The following is a 24,361-nucleotide window of genomic DNA, read 5'->3' as shown; positions in this document are numbered from 1 at the left end:
CTGTGGGTGCTTTGACATCTGCGGTCTGTATCTTTAGGTATGTTAAGTTACACATGGTCACGTGCCACTTGCAGATAACCAAAGCAAAGCAAAGAAATGAAAATACCATCTGCAAAAAGGGAAAAACAATTCTAGCCCTGTTAGCAGGAGTGCTGTTTGCCACCCCCCACAGCAGTGTATGGAGCTGCCAGCCCCAAAACTTCCCAGCAGGACCTCTCCCTAACTCCAGCTATGTCCCAAACCTCCACAGAGATGTCATGACCTTGCTTTAGAAGTCACTTTCTCTTCTCTGTCAGTCGGTGGACACAAGCTGTTTAGTTTTGAATTACCTAGCATTTCTTTTGTTCTTTGTGCAGAGGTTAAGGAACCTGGTTAAAGGTTGGTTTGGACACCGGAGCCCAGTAGTTGGAGATGAATGCGCATCTCCTGTCTTTTCTGTTTGGTACTAACCTAGATTTTCTGTTTAGCATCGGGAAAAAGCTGAAGAAACACTATTTTAACAGTTACAGTACTCTATCATAGATTCCAAAGAGCTTGACAGCAGGCAGAAATCCAAGGCTCACCACTGTCAGAGGCTGGAAAGCACTTCTTAAACACAAACAAATGAACAAGCGCATAAACAGACACAAAACCAAATAGGGAAAATGACACAGAGAAACCCCAGTTCCAAGAGTCGCAGAGGATTTCTGTGAAGGAGCAGAAACCGATGCTATAAATGCCACTTTTACTCTCCTACAGTGTATTTCAGGGCTGGGAGACTTCCAGTGCTGTCTACTCAGGACAAAAACAAGGAATCTTCTTCCTCTCAAAACTTTAGGATAAAAAACACAACACTATGCTAGCAGTATATTCCCATTATAAATTATACTTCTGAAACAAAATCCTAGGGAAAAGACCCTTCAGACCTAAAAAAGAGAAAAGACCCACACCCAATTTCCAGCCAACTGAAATCAAATGAGGTAATTCCTTTCCCTCTTCAGGACGAAAAATAGATACAACAGAAGCATACAAGATCTGGCAAGAGGGACAGGTAGCTACAGGGGAGCGTGGGACATGCACATTAGAGTGAAAAAAAATCCATTTGAAAAGACAAAAATGAAATTAAAAAATGTAAGACTGCCCTTTTTCCTCAGAGGAACAAAGAAGTTTTAATCCACAAGGATTTAATTTTGAGCTCAGTGCACTTTTAGGGCTGTAAACGGTGTTTACCTGTATTCAATCTCGATGCTTTTCGTGCTATCGAATCTCCCAGCTGCGTGAAGCAGCAGACACGGGAGTGCTGCTAAAATCCCTTGGTTTCGGCCTATGCTCACTTGAATCAGAAAGCTTTTCAATAAAACTGCTCTAGGAATTCATTGGCAATGCCAGGAAGAGAACGTGGACATTACTCTGAAGACGGTTCTGCACCAAGTAGTGAAATTACTCTGGATTTATATGTGAAGCAAGTTTAGAAAAATAGAGCCTATCAGCTTTGTGCAGCACATTCTCAGTATTGCGAGACAGGCTCTGTAAGGCCGACCTGATTCAAAAATCAGTGCAGAATTCTGTTCTGTTGGGTTTGGTGAGGTTTTCTTAAAGTATTTTTGAAAGGAGCAAATAAGTTTTAATTAAAAAGAAATTGAAGCAGCTTAGAGACAAAAACAATCTACATTTCAACACTGAAGTTCCTGGATGGTTTTTCCTACAGCATGGGGGCAAAGAAAAACAAGCAATGTATTACTTTCTAAGTCCTGAGAAGGACTTCAGAAACATGAGGTCCAAAGCAGTCTGTGGGCAATATTCATGGCTGTCAAGATAGCTGAGGCAGCACAAACACCATCCTCCAGCAACAGGTAAATAATAGCACACAGCTATCAGGAAGCATTCTGAGGAACAAAGACGCTGCCGGCAATGACTTCAGTGGGCTGGGATAAGGCCTTCCTATGTTAATGAAATGCCAGCACTCCCAACCATTATGACCAGAAAAATAATAATATTAATAATCCGAACTACAGTGGAGAGAAGTAAAGTAGGACATAAAATTTTATTCTGAAATGATCTCTGGCCACAACAATAAAATGTAACAAATATTCACTAGAACAGTCTTAACTCCTGTCATCAGCTGTACAATACATACAGTATCATAAAACTGGCCACTAGGATTAAAACCCACTACAACATCTTTAATGTTAAGTGGCAACAGCAGCATCTCACAGAAAATTATACATACATATATACACAGTCCACATTCAATCGTTTTTCACGTTTTCAGTACACACAGTTGCAGCATATTACAGTCACGTGTCTAAGTCGTTGCCCAATAAAAACCCAAGCTACTGCTTAGACGTAATTGTAGCAGTTCAACCGAGTAATTACAATTTGTAGCACAGATGTACAAGCCCCTAGAAACAATAATTCACAATTTTTTTTTTGTTTGTTTGTTTTATTTCAATGCTACCATAGCGTAAAAATGGGCAATATTCTAATCTTTAATGGCTGGAAAAAAAAATAAAATAAAGAGTTCTTTTTGTACTTATCACAAATATTATCGATGGAAAAAAAATACTAAAAAAATGGCGAGCATTCAATAATGCACACTCTTTCTTAAAGATTCTAATATTGCCCAATGCTACTTATGTCTAAAGTGTTTCCAACATTCCCATGAAGTCATTTCTAACTCCAAACCACCCACCAAGTTAAAAGTGGCTTAAGTGCCTTGCACCCAAATTGTAAAAATCCCTGGCCGCCTTTATAAGAGCCAGGCACATATAAAAGGAATGCACTTTGGTTCATACCAAATGCCCTGGGATTAAATCACACTATAAAATTAAAGAGTTTGAGGTAAATTTTTACAAATACAGTTGATTTCTGTCTAATGTCACCATAACAAAAATGTATTAAAAAAAAAAAAATCAATTTGATGTTAAAGTATAACCAATAAGGAAGGGCCATCTTTAACCCCTTAATGAGACGTACTACAAGACCAGAGTGTCCTTTCCACCCTAGCAGTGTGATTGCCTTATTGTTTCTATTAAGGCCTCAGTAATCTACAGGATGTTTTAAGACATGTATAGCATTTAAAAATAGATTTCAACTCTACTACCCAGTGTTCAAGGGGCTAAAGAGGCCAAGATGCATGCCCTACAACATGGCATTTGTAACAAAAGGCACATTGTTAACACCAAGGGCACAATCCATCTTCTACTGTTGATCTACCCATCTTGCATCACTCTGTTGTTCCAATACACTTCATCAGTAATGAACACTCCAGTGGTGCAAGAAACTGAGCCAAGTGAGACTGCAACCAAAGACAAGACAACACTGTGCTATTACTAAATCTGAAAATAGCTCAGACATCTCCAGACAATGGTAACATGTGAGACTAAGCACTGTTTCCAAGCCAACTTCTATCAGCCTAATTATCAGAGCCCTTATAATAAAATCACACCAAAGCAAGAGGCAACATTCCTTCCCCCCCCTCCCTCCTTTTTTACAGGTATAAATAAGCTACAATAAAAAGCAGCTACATAACTTTAAAACCTTGATGTAGCTCCTTCTTTATTATAGAGGAAATTCCACTATATTTGGGTTAAAAAAATAGCTCTGCACACTATATTTTGGCCTTAAAGTTTCCGGTAGCATTTATGAAGAAGGTTGGTCATAAATGCGTTATTGGCATTAAGAACTGGTTACACGGAAAAGAAAATTTAGTGGTTTTAGCCCGTTAATGACCCACGAACATTATGAATGCTTTCGCCTTCCATTGTCATGAAAAGCAGGAACATGTATCAAGATTTTCTTTAAAATATATTAAGGGGGAGGTGATTCTTTTTCCATCCCTAACATTAGTAACCCTACTTCTTAACTTTTGCAGAAAGAGCTAAGGTAGAAAGGACTGTAGTTGGTAGAAAGACAAATAGTTGGTGGAGGAAGTAAAGAATCCCAGCTACCGTAGAAAAATACACAGTATTGTGTTCCCAGTCATGGGAGTCAGTTATGAAAATTAATATATCTCTTTTCCAGACTTAGGATTTACTGACCATAACTTATTGGATATTCGTATTCCAAAAGCCACTTTTCTTCGCTGTATTATTATATTTCATTTTCAACATGATTTCATACATGTTTATATATTGCACTTACACACATTGTATAAAGTTGTGAACATTGAACACTAAATAATTTAATTTGACTAGAGGCAGGAAACACTCTTTTGTATTAAAAAAAAAAGAAGTACTAAAAATGGTTGATTGATGCTCTACTTTTTACAGTTATCAACCAACAATTACTCAGAAACTACTTTTGGAGCTTCTTTAGGTGTTGAGTTTTTGGCAAGAAGTTGAGTGATATGTTTCCTGAGAATTCTGTCATTTCATGTTTATATCCTTCCCCCAGTCTTACATTAAATTAGAAACAAACTAAAACAAACAAACAAACAAAATCAGGCTGTCAGTGGTAAATGTTAATGAACGCGTAGAACTTAACCGGAAACTTTCTTGGCCTCTCAGGGGACCATGCTTTAAGTGTTTTTAATCATCTGTACACGTAACTTAAGATCTGTGCATATAATGTTTGTTTATAGTAAAGTTATTGAGGTTTTATGCAATCCATTCTGGTCTCTCTTGTTGTAACATCCACAAACCCTTCCAGATTGTATTCTACTTTCTTTAAAATCCCCTTTTCATATGTTGTTTTAGACATCCAGTGTAGACCACAGCCATTGCATGCGATGAAGTATCGGTCTTAGATTTCCAACTGTTCCTGCTGAAAACATGCTGAATATGCGTGAATATTTCTCAGGCAGGTCTAGACACTATTCCTCAGTAAAGACCATCTTTCTTCCATGAATACAGTTCAAAGTAAAAAATGAAAAGCCAAACATCAGTGCACGCACACACGTGAACAAATCTACGCGTACTCCTAACTGTTCCTTCAAAGTCATTTTCAGCTACAAATATCAAAGATCAATTCAAATTCCAATCATTTAACTTTCCTTTGATACTTTGGCTGTATTAGTAAATATCTAAGATGGTGTCCATCAATTAAACATTTTTCCAAAGAGGATCTCTGCATCTACAGCTATGCTAATGACAAGTACTTCTCTACAGAAAACCATACAATAACATAGTGTTTGTCCCTACGTACAGATTTGAACTGAAGTGTAAATGTACCGAAGAGGTCACAACTGCTCAGATAGACATTGTCAGAGAAAATACAAACAACCTGTGAAATTCATGTAGCGTTAACAGTCTGGAAGTTACAGTATAAAACTGAAAAAATAAGCACTTGTGTCTATGTGACTTAGGAAGCCAAGCTGTGTATTAAGAGAGAAAACGGAAAAGGAAAAAAATTGAGAGAAACCCAGTGTGAATGCTCAGTGTTATAGACCTGAAAGGAAGTCCAGAATGTTTTGCTTTGCCCGACTTCAGGTTTAAGAAACAACTTTCAGATTTAGAGGAACAGACACACCTCCATTGCCATTCTGAGTCTGCCTGTTCTTCAAACTCTAGCACATGGCATGTAAGGTGAAAGTCACTGTAGCCCTAGAAGTTCTTTTTTTGTTTCTCTGGTTTGAATTTTTCTTTTTTTTTTTTTTTTTTTTGCATTATATTTAAATGCATATTTTAATCAAAACCATTATTATGAATTAGAGAAAACATTCTGCAGGAGGTGACTGCATCATTACTAAGTGATACCACTACATTTTTTCTGGGCTACCATATAGAAAATGACAGTACTTCATGCTACGGCTCCACTTCAGATAACTAGTTTACAGGTGCTTAACTGCATTCTCCCTGGAGTCCAGTCAGGCCTAAGTGTTATTGTTTGCAGGATCAAGACCCATACCCGTACAGTTAGAGTCTTAGAATTTTACCCCAGTTGAAACTTACTATGAACCATGGAAGAGAAAGGTAATACCTTCGACACCACGCTGCAATGCATGACAGTCACGTTGTAACCAGTGGCCAGCCACTGATGTTTATTACTGTGTCACACTAGTTACAGTAAGGCTATTTGTACTGTAGAAGACAAACATTTTAAAAAATAAGTATAAAAACTTAAAGCATTGTCCCCATGTTTTTATAAAAACAAAATCAACATTTCTTACATTTAAAATGAGTGCTGAAAGATACAAATGAATAAAGTTATTGAGCAAATAAAAACGTATATCTGAGCTACTTTTTTTTTCATACAAATAAGGCTCAGCCACATTGTATCTCTCGTATTAACAGCATTGGGTTTTTCAAACTCAGCTAACGAGTTTTGGCAATACTGTTCTTTGCTGAATATTCCCATTGGCATCTGTCATCTGTGCCAAATTAGTCCTCAGTTTTGAAGCTGAGCTTGAAGTCGGAGGTAACTTGGAAATCGACGTTATAGCACCAGTGCTCTCTGTAATTCTCTTTGCTGAGGCCTTCTCCCCAGTCGGAGGCTTCGGCAACCGTCGCCTTAGCCAGGGATGTCGCAAAGCCTGGCTGGGTGTCATTCGGATAGCAGGATCCCATTCTAAACACTGTTTTAAAAAGTCAAGGAACAGGGGATCGTCGCACCCCTTTAATGCGTTACCCCATTCTCTGCTCTCTGGTGGGCCGCGTAATTTTCCCCTCCGAGAGCGTCCACCGTTCAGTATTATAGAACCATCGGACAAGGTTGTGATGGTGCAGTAGCGGGGATAACCCTTAGAGCTCACAAAGTTTTTGGCTCGCTTGGATGAATCTAAAAGTTTTGGGGAAGGCATGCCCAACAGCTCAATCATACAAGCCAGCTGGTCTCCTTCATCTTCTCCAGGTAAAAGTGGATAGCCGGTGAGAAGCTCTGCTAGAATACATCCCAAGCTCCACATATCGATGGGCATCCCGTAACGAGCACCAAGGATGACTTCAGGCGCGCGATAAAAACGTGACTGAATGTAAGTGTAGACACGCTGATGCTCATAACAACTTGAGCCAAAATCGATCACTTTGATACCACTTCGGCCCTGTTGCTTTAACAGAATGTTCTCAGGTTTAAGGTCACAGTGGATAATTCTGTTTTTGTGCAAAGCATCCAAGCACTGTAAAATGGAGTGGGCAAACTTGCGGACCAAAGGCAGGCTAAAGCCCTGAAACTTGTTCTTCTTTATTAATTCATACAGGTTCATGCTCAGCAATTCAAATGTCATGCAGATATGGCTGCGGAATGTGAAGTTTTCCAACATGTGAATAACATTCATGTTGTTATCCTTGTCTTGTTTCCGGAGATGCTCCAGAATCCTAATTTCTTCCGCAGCTTGGCGGTGGAAACGCTTTTCATTTCTCACCATTTTTAGTGCCACGTGTTGATGCATCTTGTGATCGTAGGCTTTCACCACCTGCCCAAAGCTTCCTTTCCCGATAACTTTCAGGACTTCATATCTGTATGCAATATGATCGTGGGGTACTTGTATGTACGACCCCTGGTCATCATCATACCCGCAATTGTTTGGACCACCAATCACACCTTGCCGCTTCTTTGCATTTGGACCCAAAAAGTATATTTCAGTGTAGCCAAAAATCTCATTATGTTCAAAAGTTGTTAGTTTTTGCATGTATTGCTTCATTGCCTGCTCTGGTGTCATAACGGAGGCTTTCACCTTCCCTGTTCCATCTGTAGATTTTAAAGAGCTGGAGCTCCCTTGTCGTCTGTGAGCACTCTCTGACTGTCTGTCCTGAACCACTGGCAATCCAGATTTGCCTAGCGTTGTAAGTCCATTCGGCTGTGTTGTCAGAACCGTCCTCTTGTTACTATTATCTTCAAACAGTTGTTGAACCTGGATTTGTCCATGGCTACCAACATGGAGGTGCTCATTCATTGTGTGCTTACTGCCTCCAACCTAAAATTGAAAATAAATACACACCCAGTTAACAACAAAGCAATGAATCTTGCTTCACATTTATTATGCAACCCACCATCCTGCCTAAACTACCTAAAAACTAAGTGTATTATTAGAAGTCAGTTGTCTACACGATTTAAAAATACAGCTTTTATACTACGATGCTGCTAGATGCCATTGCATTTTCCAGATCCTTGTTTCTCAAATGTCTCTCTCCTGACTCTATGAAACGTTTGCAACAAGAGAGTCCACGGAGCATTACTCTGATAAGCTAACCATTCCTCCTTCAAAGCAACAGTCCCGTTACATCAAGCAGTATGCTCAGGGGATATTAAATCAGACCTTTACGGTATCACTTTTATTTATGCTGAAGATGGATATATAATATCTTCTAGAGTTTTCTTAGCTAAGGCTCTCCTTGTCACCTGTTCTCAGAAATCAAGATCTTAACTTTTTCCAAATTTGCTGAATATCAGAAGGGCCAGATAAAATGTTAAGCAATGAGGAATGTGCTGTGACGTTCACAAGAAGGGAAGGAACCTGGACATTTCTGAAGTTCAAGAGATGCCATTCACTGCTAGCAATTGAGACAGTCACTATTTGGCAAAGCACTCAAATCAGAGAAGCGTAAGTATATCCTCCAGCACTTTGCCAAGCCAGTCTTGTAAAGACTTTTAACCAAGATGAGATATGGGACCAGATACAGACTTGAATGGAAAGAAAATCTTTGCCTTGAAGATCATGCGCACAACTTTATTTTGAAGGGATGGAAACAGTATTAGTTGACAGCTGTTCTTGACAGTTTTCACAAGAGAGAAAAAGCATTCAGCATTTTCAAGCAAAGGAACACTGGAAGTACTGGGGTGTGAAAACAGCTATTGCATGAAACCTGTTACTTTTAAGGAGAAACCAGAAATTTACAAGTATATATCTGCCACTAAAATAGCTGTGCTTAAAATTCTTCATTTGCTCTCAAGTAGAGGATAATTAGTCTGTCTTTTCTGCCTGGTCTTACACAAACGTGGGAAGAATTCCCCTGCTGTCTCTCCAGCTGATTCACCAGCCTTAATATTTATGCCAAATTACTAACCCAAAGTTCACAAATACGCTCAGACAGATGATCAAGCCAGGGTTGAAAGCACATTTAATCTGAACCTTATTTTTTCTACAAAGCTAAGGAAAACACATTCCCTGTTCACTTAAGGTTGTTGAAATTAAATCAGAAAATGACAGCTGTATGCTGTGATGAGGCAATGAAATCCGTGCTGCAAAAAAGCCAGGACATACAGTGCAGACTCTAGCACGCTTTCTGCTTCTGTTAAGGTATCACTCTGACATGGCAAAAATGTGCTTTTGTAAACCTAGTAACTCGCTCCCAAGGAATAGCCAGCTGGAAACCAGCTTCACCTTTGAATAATATTTTGAAATTTGCAGCTTTGAAGCTCACGCAATGTAACAACAAGAGCTCTCGGGGATCGTTTCTGCTGAGCTCACTGTTCTTCTGTTTCCATTTTGACTCATGTTGAATAACTGGTCCATTTTATTTCATCACTGCAGTCAGACTGCGTATGTTTATTTGCAGAGCAATTTCTGCTCACGCTCTCAAATTTGATTGATCTCACAGAAAGTGTTACCACACAATGACAATTCAGAGCAAAGGCACTTGTAACATTCAAGCACAGTGAAAGTATATGAGGATGTTGACATTAATTGCCTTCCTGGTTTAATGTCCCAAAGCACGGGGAATTAAATCATCAAGGGGACTTAGCGAGTCTGTCGTGCCTACAGGGAATTCCTTCAGGTCAAGTTTGAAGAGCACTCCTGCAGCAGCCTCTGAAGGTTGTCCTGACCCTATATGTGCAGCAGTGACTGAACAGAAGAGAATTCAGCCCCAAGAACTAGTAAGCAGTGCACCTCAGAAGAACCACATCTATTTAGTAGGATGCGTATAGAGGCTCGGCACATGCAGGACTGCAGAACTGTGCTAAGTGAGAAATGCACAATGAAGCAGCAGAGTAACGCTACAGACTACAAGTACCTAAGCCTGGAAAATCTAGGTACAAACATTCCTTCTGCAGCACTGGTTGACCAGCAAAGCAGACAAACTGTGAGCAGACAATATTAATGTACAGGAAGAAACAGCAGAAGGGAGAAAACTGCTTTTAAGAATTTCTTAACTCAAGTGCTCATTGACACACTTCATATACTGAATTCATTCTTTTTCACTTGAGTCACCTGCTTTCACAGTTAACTATCTTCTGCCCTTCCTAAGCACCGCGCGTATTAATAGATGTACTGCAGGATTCTTCAAACTTCAATTATTTGCTGTGTATGAGGATTTTGAAAACAACAACAACAACAAAAACACGTGTGCACTCTTAAGTGCTGCAAAAGTCTTCGGATGTTCTCCAAAAAGTATGTTTGCAAACACATTTCTCAAGTGTAAACTGTGTACCTCTGCTTCCTTACCTTCAGGCAGCCTCAGTTTCTCTTTCTACTGCTGGCTTTTTTTTTTCTTTTTCTTTTTTTTTCCTTTCCCCAAGCAGCAGAATGAAATCACCAGCATTACCCAGCTTCACCTCAAAGTGACCGGTTTGGCCAGTTTCAGTCAGCTGCTGCTTGGGAATGCAAATGCAGATGCAGACAGTAGTGCTGGTTTTCTTTGTAGATGAAAAAACACTAAATTAGTGCAGGCTCTATTCCAGAACTTGCGGGGGAGATCAGAGCTCACTTTTCTTTCAAAACCCCCGCAGGAGTTTCAGAGGTTTCACATGCATCACAGCAACAAAGTCAACATGAAAAAGTGGACCACCATAATCTAAGGGTCCCGTGGCTGAGGAATCACCCACCTTATCTTCTGTTTCCTATCTGGATGAGCAGAGGGTTGGATTCTCTCCAGACCTTTGCTCTGCGAATCTACTTCTGCCTACCGGCTGTCCAAGATTGCTGTCAAGTTCAGGCTTGCACTGTTACAGCTCCACTGGCTTTACTGGTGGCTCTGTAAGTTCTCTGAACCACAGCTGATGGTCTTGGTTAGGCTACACAGGGCTACAGCCTTCCTAGTCCCGTACCGAACTGCCCACGGTACACAGAAGCTCTACCAGCCTTTCATCCGAAACCAGAAGCCCGAGATGTTTATGATGCATCTCCCTTCTGCTGATGCACACGGGCCTGTAAATTCCAGAACCAGCAACCTGCACACACTTACGCAGCGTGCTTACTACTATATTCTATTGCCTGTGCTCAGATCTGTCTATGCCTTCTAAGATTTGCGCCTGGTCTAGTATTAAATGGGGAGGCTGGTGGTCCTGCCTGTGGCAGGGGAGTTGGAGATTCATGATCCTTGAGGTCCCTTCCAACCCGGGCCCTTCTGTGATTCTGTGATTCAAAAACCTACTGATGCATATACACTTCCAAATAGAATGTAATGAAATACCCGGTAAGCTTGAATTCAAAGAACTAATCCTGAATCGTCTGGCAACATCAACTGCAAAACAGAGATGTTACGATGCTTTTTTTTCTCTCTCTAGAGTGTTTCATAAATGGTTTATAAGATACATGATTTTGCTTTAACTTTAGTTAGCTCAGTTCATGGAAGTAGATGGTTTGCCAGAAACATTCACCTAATTTTAAAATAGAGACAGACACCAGCAAAAGCATAACCAGAAATATTTATTTTTTCTTTTTCCTTTTTTTTTTCTCCCCAGAAATGGGCTTAAGGACAGAAGTAGTCTACAGTACCATGTCTAGATTACAAAGTTGTTACAACATAGTGGTAGCATAAAACTGACCCCATCCTTCTAACAAAGAAGGTAAACTGACAACTCCCCTGAGGTATCACACAGCCAATGCAATCGTCTGTCTCAAAGCCTTCTACAAGAACTACAGTCATTATAGGATCCAACACCATGGCAGCAGTGGTCTTTACAGTACCTGTAGATGTGCCAGTTTCAGCCCCACTGCATCTAACATGCTAGAAGTATACAGTATCAGGTGTAGCACACTTGGTTGCCTATTCTGTTGACTAGAGCCTGAGCAAATGTGAACAAAAGGCCCTTTTTCCTTGATAAATGAATTCAACAGCATTCCTCTGTTCAGAACTAAAAATAGCTGCTAATTAGCACAATAATAATAATGAAGGATTATCATAATGGCTTTATTATGAGTTTGGGTTTTATACACCAGGGAAGACTAAGCCCTTGTCCTAAAGAGCTTGTGCTCAACAAGAGCTATAGAAGAAAACAAACCATATGGATACTTTGCTGCTGTCACACACAGACAACATAAGCTTATTTTTCAGAAGTTAATATTGGCTTTATATTGCAAATACATTCAGAGACAGAACTATGCTTAAAGAGTGATACTGATCGATTAATTCTTTTCCTCCTGTCTGGGCTATGTTGGGCATGTGCAGTGAGCCCAAGTATTTCTGGGACACTCCCATGTTTCATACACACTGAGATCAAGAAGGACAGCCAGCATTAAGCCGAACCTTCAGGCACACTGATGTGTACAAGAGATGTGCAGATGTACTGCAATTGCCCTAAGAAAGTCAGTTGCATACTCCCCCTCCATAAAAGTTTTATGAAGAAGAAGAAACACACAAAGAAACCTAGATATAGCAAAGTCCACATCAGGACTATATACTTACTTCTGCTCAAACATGACAGCACTTCTGTGGCAGCTTATTGCATGAGAACAGCACAGTGGGCAGGTATTTTCTTTCTGATGTGCTTTAAAGCAGCTGCATGCAATGAAAACTTGGAGCAGATCTTCAGGTAACAGGGTATGGGAATCTCTGTTCCATTATCAAGTAATTCCATTATTATTATTACTTAATTTTAAGACTAAATGATGCAAAAGTATATGGGTGGACACTCATCCTTGGTGGCAAAAGAAAACAGCCTTGGCTGCAGGAAAATCTTGGAAAGGCCTTGAAGAAAGAGGGCACTGAATCAGACACTGTAAATGGGCTGCCGTTACAGCCCTAGACAGGAGGAGAAAAAGATTAAGAGGGCTTTATTGCAAGGGAAACAGGAAGAGTGCAGAACGCAGGGATATGTGCCAAATAAGAAAGAACAGAGATGGAGGTAGGCAGGAGACAAAAGTCTGGGAGAGAGACTCACAGACGGGTGGGGATTTACACAAGCAGAGCAGCAGGCAAGCAAGATAAATCTCTACTGCAGTGTGTCAAGTGGCTGCAAGAACACCGTAATGAAACAAGAAAGAAAGAACAGGAAAGGGTTCCAGTCATCAAAGCAAAAACTTAAGGCTTCAAAAGAGAAAGCAAGGACTTGGAAAGGAAAACGAGAAGGACAAGAGGTTGGAAAAGAGTTCACATTTTCCATCACAAGCATCCAAAAAGATACAGTCAAAGATGAAAACAGACAAGAAAAAGCCTAGGATGAAGCCACAGATTTTTGAAAACAAACAAAACCTTTTCCTGGTACAACACACAGTAGTCTGCTTAGCAACAAAGGTTGCTGTGATTGCAAAGACCGCAGCCAAAACGTCTGCCCTGTTACGTGTAGCCTGTGTAAGACAGCATCTCCCTGCTTCTCCCTCCATGTTCTCCCATGCTCCTGTATTCTGCCAAACAACTCGGCTTCTCTAAAAAGCAGGAGTCAATAGTTTTGCTAGAGGCCGGGTTATACAGCTGCTGCAAGAAATATGACAAGTAGTGGACTTCTCCATCTGAACTAGAAGGAAAACTTTTTGGCTTAACTGAAAATTTCTCTTCCACCACACTGTCCCTTCACAATTAGTGTATACACAATGCACACGCGTGCGGGCAGCCGTGGGCAACTTAACCGCCTAAGTAAACTACCCCTTCTGAAGGTCTGCAACACCAAGGAGAAATACTCATGTCATTTTTTAGCTATTGGAGAAGTCGCACAGGCACAACAGGGTTGAAAACAGATGAATACAGAGGAAAAACAAAAAGGTTTAAGAAAACTGAATTGTTTATTTTTAAGCACATTTCATTTGAGGAAGTAGTGGATGAAACCAATAGTTTCAGTCAGTGTCAGCTGAGGTCAGCAGGCCTGAAGTTTATCAAACGCTCCCATACCATATATAACCATTGTTTTAGGTTAAAATCCAGCACCCTTATGTCACATCTGATCCTTACCACAAAAAGTTATGTTAGGCAACCACAAAATAATAACCTACAAAATTCAGAGCCAGTCGGAGGTATTTCTGTAATAGCACTCAAGGTAAAATAAAGACTGAGGAGTAGAATCTGTGTCACAAAGGCACAGCAGAGTCTGCACCCAGAGCGACTTGAAACACAGCAGTATAATGCCTGATCATCCTTCTGTGCTTCCATAAGTATTTTGTCTGTATGCATGTATCTATCCATAGGCTCCGCTATATATAACATATGCATACATACATGATGATACATTTATAAAAATACTGGAAAGAGAAATGCAATACTCAAATACTCCTTGCACGCCTTCATAAAGACTTCATCTTTACACACGTACGTATATATAGTATATGTGGATAGATATATAACACACACACACGTATCTATAAAAATACCACGGTTCCGTGCTTCCAAAATTAGTCAGCAGTCCCAGACAGACGACTGGACCACTGGGCTTCCACAGATCCTAAATTAAGTCTGGGCTCTGTTACACATCAGCCCCTGCTATTAGTGGGGCCCATCCGAATGTTCATTTTCACAACCCATGCCCGGGTCATTGGTACCATGACTATTTTCTGGCTTAAAAGCAAAAGTAGACCACTTACTTCTCAAATCAACCAGCACTTAACTGGAGTGCAAACGTGCAAAAACCCACCTTTGGCACTAATGAACAATTCAGATATATATCCTAGCTACATAAAGACACAGCGACGTTGACCTCAAGTATGCAGCTCCACCTTAAATTTGCAGAATATTCATCATTCCTCTTGAAAACACCCTACATAGACTTGCGTTTTTTTTTTTTAATTTAAGCCAATTCTTTCTCTAACTGGATTTGAATAAGATGCTTTTACCCCTGAAGCTATACAGAAAGTCACTGAAACACTAATATCTAAATGCATAGTTTCACCTTCCACTCGCCCATAATCACATTAGCGTTTAAAGCTCTGCCATATGTTTACAAAGATAGTACGTGAGCATCTGTGGAGAACTCATTAATTCTAAGCCAAGTATGCCATCAATGCCTTTCAGGGTCAGTATGAAATGTTTCATCGTTTAAAAGGAAATGTATGCAATAAAAAATTCAGATATTTTGCATTAACACGACAGCACGCAGCCCCCTCTCTCTACCCCGGCATGCCTTCAGGACAGAGATACCCTCTCTCGTCCATATATAGCGGCATACTCGGGAAGTTCCATTCCTGCTAGATTAACTGGGAGAGGGAGATAATGTGAGATATCACAGAACCGGAAAATGACATCCTTCTCATAGCATCGCTGCTTATTTCTTTAGGTAAACTACCGCAGCAATAAAGTCAGGTTCGTCCAATCGTCGCCCCTGAGTACAACGACAGCTGTTTCCAGGGAAGACAGCTATCGGCCTGAGCTAATCACACACATCAGGGGAGAAATGAAGGCTGCTCAGCCTTCATTTCTCGCCACGGCTCACGCGACCCTTTAACCACAGTGACTAACCTCACCGCCGAAATAACGTCGTCCCCAAAAAGGCATTTACCAGAACGGCCCCTCGGTGCCTGTGCAGAACATCTAATTTCTTACCGACCACGAGACGTAAAGCGGAGCGAAGGGGGGCTGCAGGGAGGGGGAGCCGCTCCGCAGCGCGGTCACGGGCTGCCGGCCCCGCAACCCACACGCTCCTCCGCTCCGAGTTCGCAGCACCGGTCCCGAGCGCCCCGCGGGGCGGGACAGGCGGCGGCGCCCCGTGGATCCCCACCACCACCACCACCACCCCGATCCCCTCCCCGCGCCCGGGCTCACCGTGTGGGAGGCGTTGCTGGCCCTGAGCGGCGGCAATGCGAGGGGCGACGGCGGGCCGGTCCCAGCTCCTGCCCGGGAGACCCCGGCTCCGGCGCCCGGGGAAGACTGCAGCGGACGGCCGCTGTCCCCTGCCCTGCCTGCGGAGAGCAGAGGGGTGAGCGCGGAGGGCAGCGGCGGCCCCTCGCCGCCCCGTCCCGCTTCGGGCAGAAGCCATCGGAAGCCGATGGCCGCCGCGGCCCCGCGCTCGCACCGACCGCCGGAACCCCCCGCCGTCCCCCCCCGCCCCGGGCCGCAGCATTGTTCCGGCCCGGCGGCGCCCGGCCCGCTCCTTACCGGCCGGGTAGGCAGCGCCGGCGGCGGCGCTCGCTGAGGGTTTCTTGGTTAACATGGCCGCTGGAGAGGAGGGAGAGGAAAATGCATGTCAGGGCGGCTCTCCTCCGCTTCTCCTCGGCCCCTCTGGGCGGCGGCTGCCTCTCCTCGCCGATCAGCTACACCCAGCGCCCGACGCGTCCTCCGCCGCATCCCCCCGGCCCCGGGCCGGCCGGACACAGTCTCCCTCGGCCCGCCGTCTCCTCCCGCCGCAGCCGCAGCAGCAGCAGCCGCGCCGCCGCCGCAGCCCCCGGCCCAAGCTCATCACCTCCCCCGCCCCCGCCCCGGTCGCCCCGGTCCCCTCGCGCGGAGGAGGGGGCAGCAGAAGGCGGCCGGACAGGGCCCTCCTCCTCGGGCGGCGGAACGAGAACAAACAGCGCACCGAGGGGCAGTGCCCGCCCCGCCGGCCGCCTCCCGTCGCTCCGCTCCTCCCCGCCGCCGCTCCCCCCCCCTCCCCCTCCGCGTCCCCGTGCGCTCCCCGCGTCCGCCCGCACTTCGCCTCGGCCCGCTCGCCGCGGGCGCCGAGCGGCGACGCGCCCGGCCCCGCCGCCGCCCGGCAACCGCCCAACGACCGCCCGCGGGGGTGGGGGGAGGGGGGGGGCCGAGCCGTTGGTCACCCCCGGGGTCACAGCCATCTTGGGGCCTGCCCTCAGGGGGTCATCGCGACTGCGGGAGGACAAAGGTGGCACCGCGGGCGGTGGGAGGGTCGGTGCGAGGGGATCGAAACTTAAACATGGCGGTGGCGGTGCCTTGGGAGAGCTTCGGGCGTCGGGCCGGAGCGGCCCGTGCCTCCAGCCAGAGGGCGGGAGCGCGGTTGGGGCAGTTACGGCCCCTGCTCTGCGCGCCGCGCGCTGTGCCTCGTGGAGTACAATGCTTTGAATTCCTGGTTTGTCAGCTTGAACGTCACGAGTGCCAAAAATAGATAGCTGAACATTTGCTCAGCCCGGGACGGCGTCGAAATGAACTCTCCTGCCTACGCTCAACCCTTTTGGAAATCTGTACGGATCGCGTGTATTTTCCCTTCCGAAGCAGCCGGTGGGTCTGCAGGCAGACCTCCCTTCATCCCCTGCCACAGGGAAAGGCAAAAGAAAGAATAAATCTCCCCTTTGCCTGTGCCTGAGCAAAAGAATTCCATCCCTGCAGCCAGAGAGGAAGACTTTGCCTTTTCCAGTGCCACAGATAAATGTGTAAACAAAGACATTTCCTGTGCTGGTACAAAGAAATAAACACTTTCCCCAGCCCCTCCTGTCGCAGAGAGAAAACAATCCTACCTTTTCCCGCCCACACCCACCCAACCTTTTCCCTTCCCTGCAGCGGAAGACAAGCTTTGTTTCCCTCTATAACCCCAGATGTACACAGACACCACGATTTTCCCTTCCCTTCACTGTCAGGGCTAGAAATGCTGTTTTCTGGTGTCTGTTGGTATTTTCCCGTTGTTTTCACAAACAGCACGTGCGCATCAAAAGTATCTAAATTACTTGCAGCATCGGTGTTCTTTGGGAGATACCTTCAACATTCAGGGATTGGTGGAGGAAAAAGTACTTTTCTGGCTATCCTAAGGAGGGGAAGGGGAACAGCCTTGGTCACATTCCGGCTAGATAAGAAAAACTGAAGTTGATGTCAGTTAATCTCTTCAGAGGGCTTGCGGGATTTCTTTCTTCGCCATCTTAAAGGATGTGTGTTCTCTATGAACTCACAGACAGCTTCATGCATGTTCTGGGATTAGTTACACCTCTCCATCAAGATAAGAGAAAGCCTGCATCCTGTTTCAAACCCCTTACGGTCAGGTACACCACTCACAACTTGCCTTACACAGTTTATTCGGGCAACCTTCGACTACTATGAAAAATATGTGAAAAACTGAGTTAGTCTGTTGGGTAATAAGCAACCTCCTAAGTCAGTGGGAACACATTGCATTGGTACCTGTCCAGCTATTCTCTTTCTAAAGCTGTGTGCACGGTAAGCTTTCAGCATCAAGTCTTTAAGCTCTGGGCTTGCCTAGATGCCTCCCTTTCTCTCTCTCTCTCTCTTTTCCCATCTGCAATCCGTCCTGGCATCTGCCATCAAGGATTGTACTACCTGATGGAGTCTGGAGGGAAACTCAGGAGGAGGGCAAAACCTTCTTGATTCCCCCAAATGTAATACAAGAAGCTTCAATTAAAAAGCCTCTTTCATGCAGGATTTAGGTTTATAAAGAGGAAGAACATGCTAATTGAATTTTAAAATACCTAGGCTGCAAATACCAATACCTTTAACAGCCTTCTGCAAAATCATAGGCACAGATCTGAAAGAAAAAAAAAATAAAAGGAAAGCCTAAATAGTCAAAGACAAAGCAAAGATTAATTTTTTTCATTCCAAGTGTTACGCTCAGGAATCTGAAGTATGTCTCGCTGAGTGGCCACAAAACTGCTTTCTTTTTGTTACTGGCCAACCGAACATATCAGCACTTTCCAGACCATTGCTACACGTAGATGAGTTCAACAGACGTTTGTTCCCAGGGCAGAAACATTTATTAGACACCTGGCAGGAGAAAGTATACGGTGCTGAGAAGTCGGAGGGCAAAGTGAATCAGGGTTTTCTTGATCCATTTTCCTGCCACCTCAGCTTTTATCACCCAGGAGTGTGAACTGATACCTAATGACAGAACATTAGTCTTCCCTTTCTTGGAAATAAATGTACTGAGTATTGATGAGTGTCAGACTATGTGCAAGTGGCTTGTAAAGTAGGGTTGTCAAAGCACTTGTTTTTAAGAGAAATAATTTGAAAATGTTTCTTTTTTCCAGACAGGCACCTAAGCAGCCCTGCAGATGGGAAGGTGCTATCTAAGCCGGACACAGGTTGTTCACCACAGTGGCCACCTAAAGAAGAGGGGGAAGGAGCTGGGCTGCAGGTGGGGTCACAGAGCTGCCCACTGCAAGGGAAAAGCAAGGAAGCATCTGTCCTGATGAGGCTTAGGATGGGCTGTTACAGGTATCGCCTTCCTGTGATAAGCTGTACAAAGAGTTCTAGAACAGAACTTAGCAACGCTTGATAAAAATAAAGTGGTTAAATCACAGCCATTGAATGAGAGAATTAAAATTCAGTTAAAAAAAAAAAAAGGAAAGAAAAGAACCAGAATAGTCTAGAACAAAACATCATATCTGTAAAATTTTATCTAACAGTATTCCTGCCCACATAGTACATTAAAATGCATTATTGAAGATAATACGCTAGTACACTGAGAAGTACAGAGCATGCTGTGTTTCATGTGCTCTGCCTTGATTAAGGCTCTGCCTTGTGACCAAGAGATACTAATTCCAAGCAAACTGTGAGGGGTCAGCGAGGTCTGTTTTGCCGGAGTGCCTTGGGACACAGTTCATCTCTAATTGTCCTATTAGTGCACTGTATCATAGAATCATAAAGGTCAGAAAAGACCACTAAGAGTATCTAGTCCAGCTGTCAGCCCATCACCACCATGCCCACTAAACCATGCCTTCAGTGCCACATCTACCTCCAGGTACAATGACTCCATCACTTCTCTTGGCAGCCTGTTCCAATGCCTTGCCACTCTTTCTGAGAATAAATTTTTCCTAAAATCCAACCTGAACCTCCTAAGGATCACAGTGAATCTTCTCCCCCCTCCAGCCATGTCAATCTTTTTACCTCTCTAAGGTGAATGCTGGTTAGAGTTTAATTATATGGGGCTTTGGTATGTAGTAGGGTGGGAGAGTTTGGCCAGTCAGTCACCTGGCATCTTCGCTGCTGTGGTATTAGCAAGTACTTGTGTGGTCAGCCACCAGGGAATTCCTGGCAGCCATGTGTATCCAAAGCTCAGATGATGACTTTGGGGGCTCCCACAGTGACGGATGCAGCAGGTGCTCAGCATCTTGGTATGCTCTGACTGTTCTCACCTGGCACAGCTAACTATTTCGGTTGTAGATAAATGACAAGCAGACTGAACAAATGCAAGGCTACTCGAAAATATGATGGGCATGGAGGAAGTGGGGAAAAAATATTCTGGTGTACAACACAGAAAATCTTCCCTCTTTTTTTTTTCCCCCACTTCCCTCATACTCTCATTCTAAGTAGAATTTACATAAGAAGGGGAATCTGCACTCTCAGCTTCTTTTAAAGTGTTTGAGAATCCAAGCCATTGAAATATATATTATTTTCCCATTGTTTTTTTTTTTGTGAAGTAGGCCTTGCATTCTGAGCTTGAAATATTAAAACACTTAGGATATGTCTCACCATCAATTAAAGATAGGTCCAAGCATGTTCTCCCAGCCAGTAATCCGTATTTTGAAAGAAAGCCCTTAAGCCTAGTGAGTGGTTGCCTCAGAAGGGCCTGAACACAATCGGCACCAGGGTCTCATTAATGTGTTGTGGATAATTTGGGCATGAGCAGGGCTGAGTATACAACAATGTGGTCTTTCAGCAAATCAAGCTGAGCACAGTATAGGCACTTGAGAAGCAAAATACTACAACCTACTAATGCAAGCAGTGCAGATGGGAAGCACATAGGTAGGGGCTCAGTTAGCACTCAGACTTGCACTTCACTGCATGGTACACCAGTAAGGTTTGCAACTCCTCCCTCTCTCTACACTCTGCAGAAAAAAATTCCCAGCATCACCTGTAACTTAAAATAAAATTGTATTTCAGTACAATCATAAAAAGTTGGTTACGTATTCAGAGCAAGAGTGCAGAGAATCACTGCCACAAGTCAGTTTGCTAGTACATATTCATACTGATGTGAGCATATATGAAGCTAAACTGTCTTGCTGGGTTCAGATTTGTGTTGGCCTTTATTTCGGTGTATGTTCTGTCATGGCTAAGCTTTATTCTGTGCTCAGGGATTTGCTCTTTCTGCTGTTTACAGACACATAAGTCACTACATCTACTGCAGCACTAAAACAAGAAATGGTGTTTTATTGGTCAGTGAAGATACTCAGATCCTGTGAGTCTGCAAGCATATGGTAATTTTTTATTCTTACGCTAATACAGCTATTTTGCAGGAGATTATCTCACAATATATTTGTATTTTACTGCTGGTAAATTACACGTTAAGGAAAATGTTTTCCCTTTTCCCCAGACCATGCCAAGCTTTCTAAGTGTCTGTATTATTTATTTTCTATATCCTTTCTGGATTCTTTTAACATTAATATTCATTAGAACATTAGACTTATTCCTTTGTGTAAACTCCCAGCACGCATAATGGGAGGAAAAGGTTCCCGTTTTCCATTCTTGTATAGCCAAAGCAATCCTGATGGAGTCAGTGAAGTGGCATTAATACAAAACCAATCTCAGGGAAAAGCCTAATGGTGGCTGATTCTTTTTAGTCACTGACACACTCCTGTATGCACTCAGAAAAAAGTGAACCTCTGGAACAAGAAAGGAAGGAAATACGTGTGCCGTTGGCTCTTCCTGTGTGAACCCTTCCACCTCACCTGTGAAGCTCGTCCATTCCCCCAGCTATGCAAAGAAGGAAGATGGGAGAAGTGCAAAGATATCATTTAGAACTACTGGCTCTCGTTCAAGTGTTGCTCTTTCCTGAAGAAATCCTATAAAATAACCGTCACTGCAAGATTACTGTGCAGTTGATCATTAGGATTTCTACCAAACTATTTTGGAGAGAAACTACGAGGTTATTAAACTCTATGTCATTCTCTGAATTTGGTTTCCTTCCCTAACCACCTTGAAAATCAATTCAGAAACTCAGTGTAATCCTTCACATGCTTTTTGTGGGCTGTTTCAAATGCATCTGTTCACACACAGGCTTAGTCCTGGCTGTCGAAACTCTGGTAACCTTTGCTCATGCAATTCCACATGCAAAACTGTAAGAGACTTACCATTAAAGGCTTTATGGCAGCCAGTTACCCTCCACAGCAGCATTTTATTGAAACCGAGACTTAATTCTATCAGATGCTGAGAGATTTCAGCTCTCTGGTGCCAGGGAGCCCAGTATCTCATAGGGTGCACTGAAACTGAGAAATTACATATCTCACTCGTTTGTGATAAAGCTTATTAATAGCATTAAATCACCACTCTACAAAAGTACAAAAATGAGACATAATTAAAAGATAATGGGCCAGAGGAACTCAGAATCAGAAAAAAAATCCCAGCTAAATTCTTTTCCTCACCTGGGCTTTCACTGGGCAGAATATATTAATATTAAAAGGAAAATGAATCATTAAGTTCATGTCCCAGGGCCTGAGTGTCATATTATTAACTAGTATAATCTACTGTCAGGATTTACGTGGTGATTTTTGAGTTAAACCATGAGCCACCTGCTGAAAAGCAAATTTAAGGCTACGTGCTGGGAAAGAACTTTCTCATTAAAATATAATCAGGGTTTGTTAGGGTAACAAGAAAAGAACTGACCTGATGTACTTAGTTAAACCAAACTCTCTTCAAGCTGGGAGCTGAAGGTATCAGACAGCTGTGAAGAGTTCTTCAGTTCCCCATTTCATAGGGTGCAAGCCCCACACTGACTCACTGTGGGAAAGCCAGACTATGTCTGTTGAACGTGTGTAGTAAGAGAAGCTCTACCAATGCTTCCTATGGATAGGATGCACTATAGTTACAATACTTCCATAACAAGCCTTCTTACCCTTCTCCATTTATCTCAAAAATGTGAGAAGTATTTCAAGGGGTCGTGGTTGGAGTGATATTTGAGCAACATTAAGGGATGTGCAAGCAGATATTTACACTGGGGGGGGGGGGGGGGCAGAGTTAAGAGTGAACTCCCTAATAATCCCCACTGTACCTCACTACGGGTCCTTTGGTCTGAAAATACCCTAAGCCACCTGGTCCCTCATTTAGATTGCTGAGTGAATGCTTGGTGACTGTGTGCATATGCAGGTGTGAAGATGGAGGAAGTAAAACAGCAAATATGTGATGTGAGAATGAAATGGAAGCTTTAACTCACTATTATCATTTGTAATTTCCTTCCAAGGGAATAAATACACACATTAACACACAAGCAGTTCAGTATTAATTCAGAAAATTGCAATATAAAAACACTCTATAATTTGGAAAATAAAGTAAACAAAGGAGAATTCCCATAGATGTTCTACAAATAGAGAAAAAGAAGAAGGAGGCCCAAGGGAACTCTTCTGTGTGTGCGCTACTTTACTCATTAAATTAATCCCAGACACTTCAAAAGGACCACTCACAAATAGTTCCACCTGTGATGAGGATTCAGGCTTTAAATTAGGGAACAAATTATTTTCTTAGCTCTGATTTTAATTTTAATTTGCAGCAAGGTAGGACTTGCTAATTACAGGTAAGTCCTAATAAACTGAGATCTAGTTATGTACAAAAATGGGTAATGCTAAACATTTGGGGGTACATCTAAATGTGACTAACTGATATTGGGGCAGAAAAATAGGTGCCTGTGCTCATCCCAGTGCTTGGAAAACTATGCTGCAAGGAGATGTCAAAGCAAACAGACAAAAACCACAGATGTCTGGAGTAGCCCCGAGACGTCACCCTCCAACCTACACAAGATAGTCAAGTCAGGAATATCTCCTGGAGGTGTTACCTGAATATTCTTTCAATAAAAATGTTGCTGTCGTCACAGACTTCCCTTCTGTACAGTAGACTAATGGCAAAAGAACTGATTTGGGAAAGGTCAGTGCTGCTCTGTCCTTCAGCTCCTGAAGTTGTGCAACAAGCTACAAGCTACTGCATCTGCAAAGAGGAATTCGGGACTCACTGGGCCAGAGAGACAATGAGATACAGAACAGAAATTAAAGGAGTAAAGAAGAAAAAGACTATTACTGTGACATTACAGAGGGGAAGTTTTTAAAGGGTTTTTTTTTTTTTTTTTTGGACTGTTGCCTACAGCACAATCACATTCTATCTTTCCAGCCAGGCAGTGTGTAGCCTTTGTCAGGGTTTGGAACCAGAATGGGTATTTTCAAATAGATTTTAGCCTCGCTTTGTAAAGGCTAACAATCTATTTGTGTAAGCAGAAAACACACAGAAAAACAGGCAGTAAATACCTCAGAGAAAAGGAAGTCAATATACAGACAAAACAAAAAAAGATTATGAAAGGCAACATAAAGAGGATGAAACCACAAAGCAAAGACATTATCATTTTTTATTTTCAAGCATTAGCTTCCTGGTAGTGTGACCTTTGTCTTTTTCTGTCTGCTCAGTGCTGTTTCCACTTATGCTGTCATGTCCTAAGCCAACTTTTTGCTCACGACTTCTTAATGTCTGTTAGCTTTCTTAGCATTGTCTTTTGGCTA

General features: G+C 42.9%; 2 protein-coding genes across 12 annotated transcripts; one reads left to right on the top strand and one right to left on the bottom strand.

Annotated features, from left to right (window-relative positions):
- Positions 1–2,004: 2,004 nt before the first annotated feature.
- On the bottom strand, positions 2,005–16,663 carry DYRK2 (dual specificity tyrosine phosphorylation regulated kinase 2). 5 transcript variants are annotated; one of them, XM_046942833.1, is made up of 4 exons: positions 16,513–16,663; positions 16,095–16,154; positions 15,543–15,898; positions 2,005–7,831 (listed from the first exon to the last, which is right to left on the bottom strand). In XM_046942833.1, the coding sequence occupies exons 2-4, from the start codon at positions 16,147–16,149 to the stop codon at positions 6,230–6,232; spliced, it is 2,013 nt and encodes a 670-aa protein (XP_046798789.1). In that variant the 5' UTR covers positions 16,150–16,154; positions 16,513–16,663; the 3' UTR covers positions 2,005–6,229. The 5 variants fall into 5 exon arrangements, with proteins under 5 accessions (XP_046798789.1, XP_015137468.1, XP_015137476.1 ...); XM_015281982.4 differs by lacking the exon at positions 16,513–16,663 and having other exon boundaries at positions 15,762–15,898; positions 16,095–16,505; XM_015281990.4 differs by lacking the exons at positions 15,543–15,898; positions 16,513–16,663 and having other exon boundaries at positions 16,095–16,505.
- Positions 15,917–21,778, top strand: LOC112531553 (basic proline-rich protein-like). Of its 7 annotated transcripts, none has more exons than XR_005848059.2 (4): positions 15,917–16,101; positions 18,914–19,100; positions 20,986–21,082; positions 21,474–21,778. XR_005848059.2 is itself a non-coding variant. In XM_040666938.2 (3 exons), exons 1-3 carry the CDS (start codon positions 16,148–16,150, stop codon positions 21,065–21,067), a joined length of 930 nt encoding a protein of 309 aa, XP_040522872.1. In that variant the 5' UTR covers positions 16,109–16,147; the 3' UTR covers positions 21,068–21,082. The 7 variants fall into 7 exon arrangements, 4 of the variants coding, with proteins under 4 accessions (XP_040522872.1, XP_025002550.2, XP_040522869.1 ...); XR_005848061.2 differs by lacking the exon at positions 15,917–16,101 and adding an exon at positions 17,081–17,917; XR_005848060.1 differs by lacking the exon at positions 15,917–16,101 and adding an exon at positions 17,931–18,089.
- The last annotated feature ends 2,583 nt before the right edge of the window (positions 21,779–24,361 follow it).

This window comes from Gallus gallus, chromosome 1 (assembly GCF_016699485.2).
Source record: "Gallus gallus isolate bGalGal1 chromosome 1, bGalGal1.mat.broiler.GRCg7b, whole genome shotgun sequence".
Classification (NCBI taxonomy): Eukaryota; Metazoa; Chordata; class Aves; order Galliformes; family Phasianidae; genus Gallus; species Gallus gallus.
Note: the sequence above shows the minus strand (reverse complement) of the source record. Positions and strands in the feature narration are given on the sequence as shown.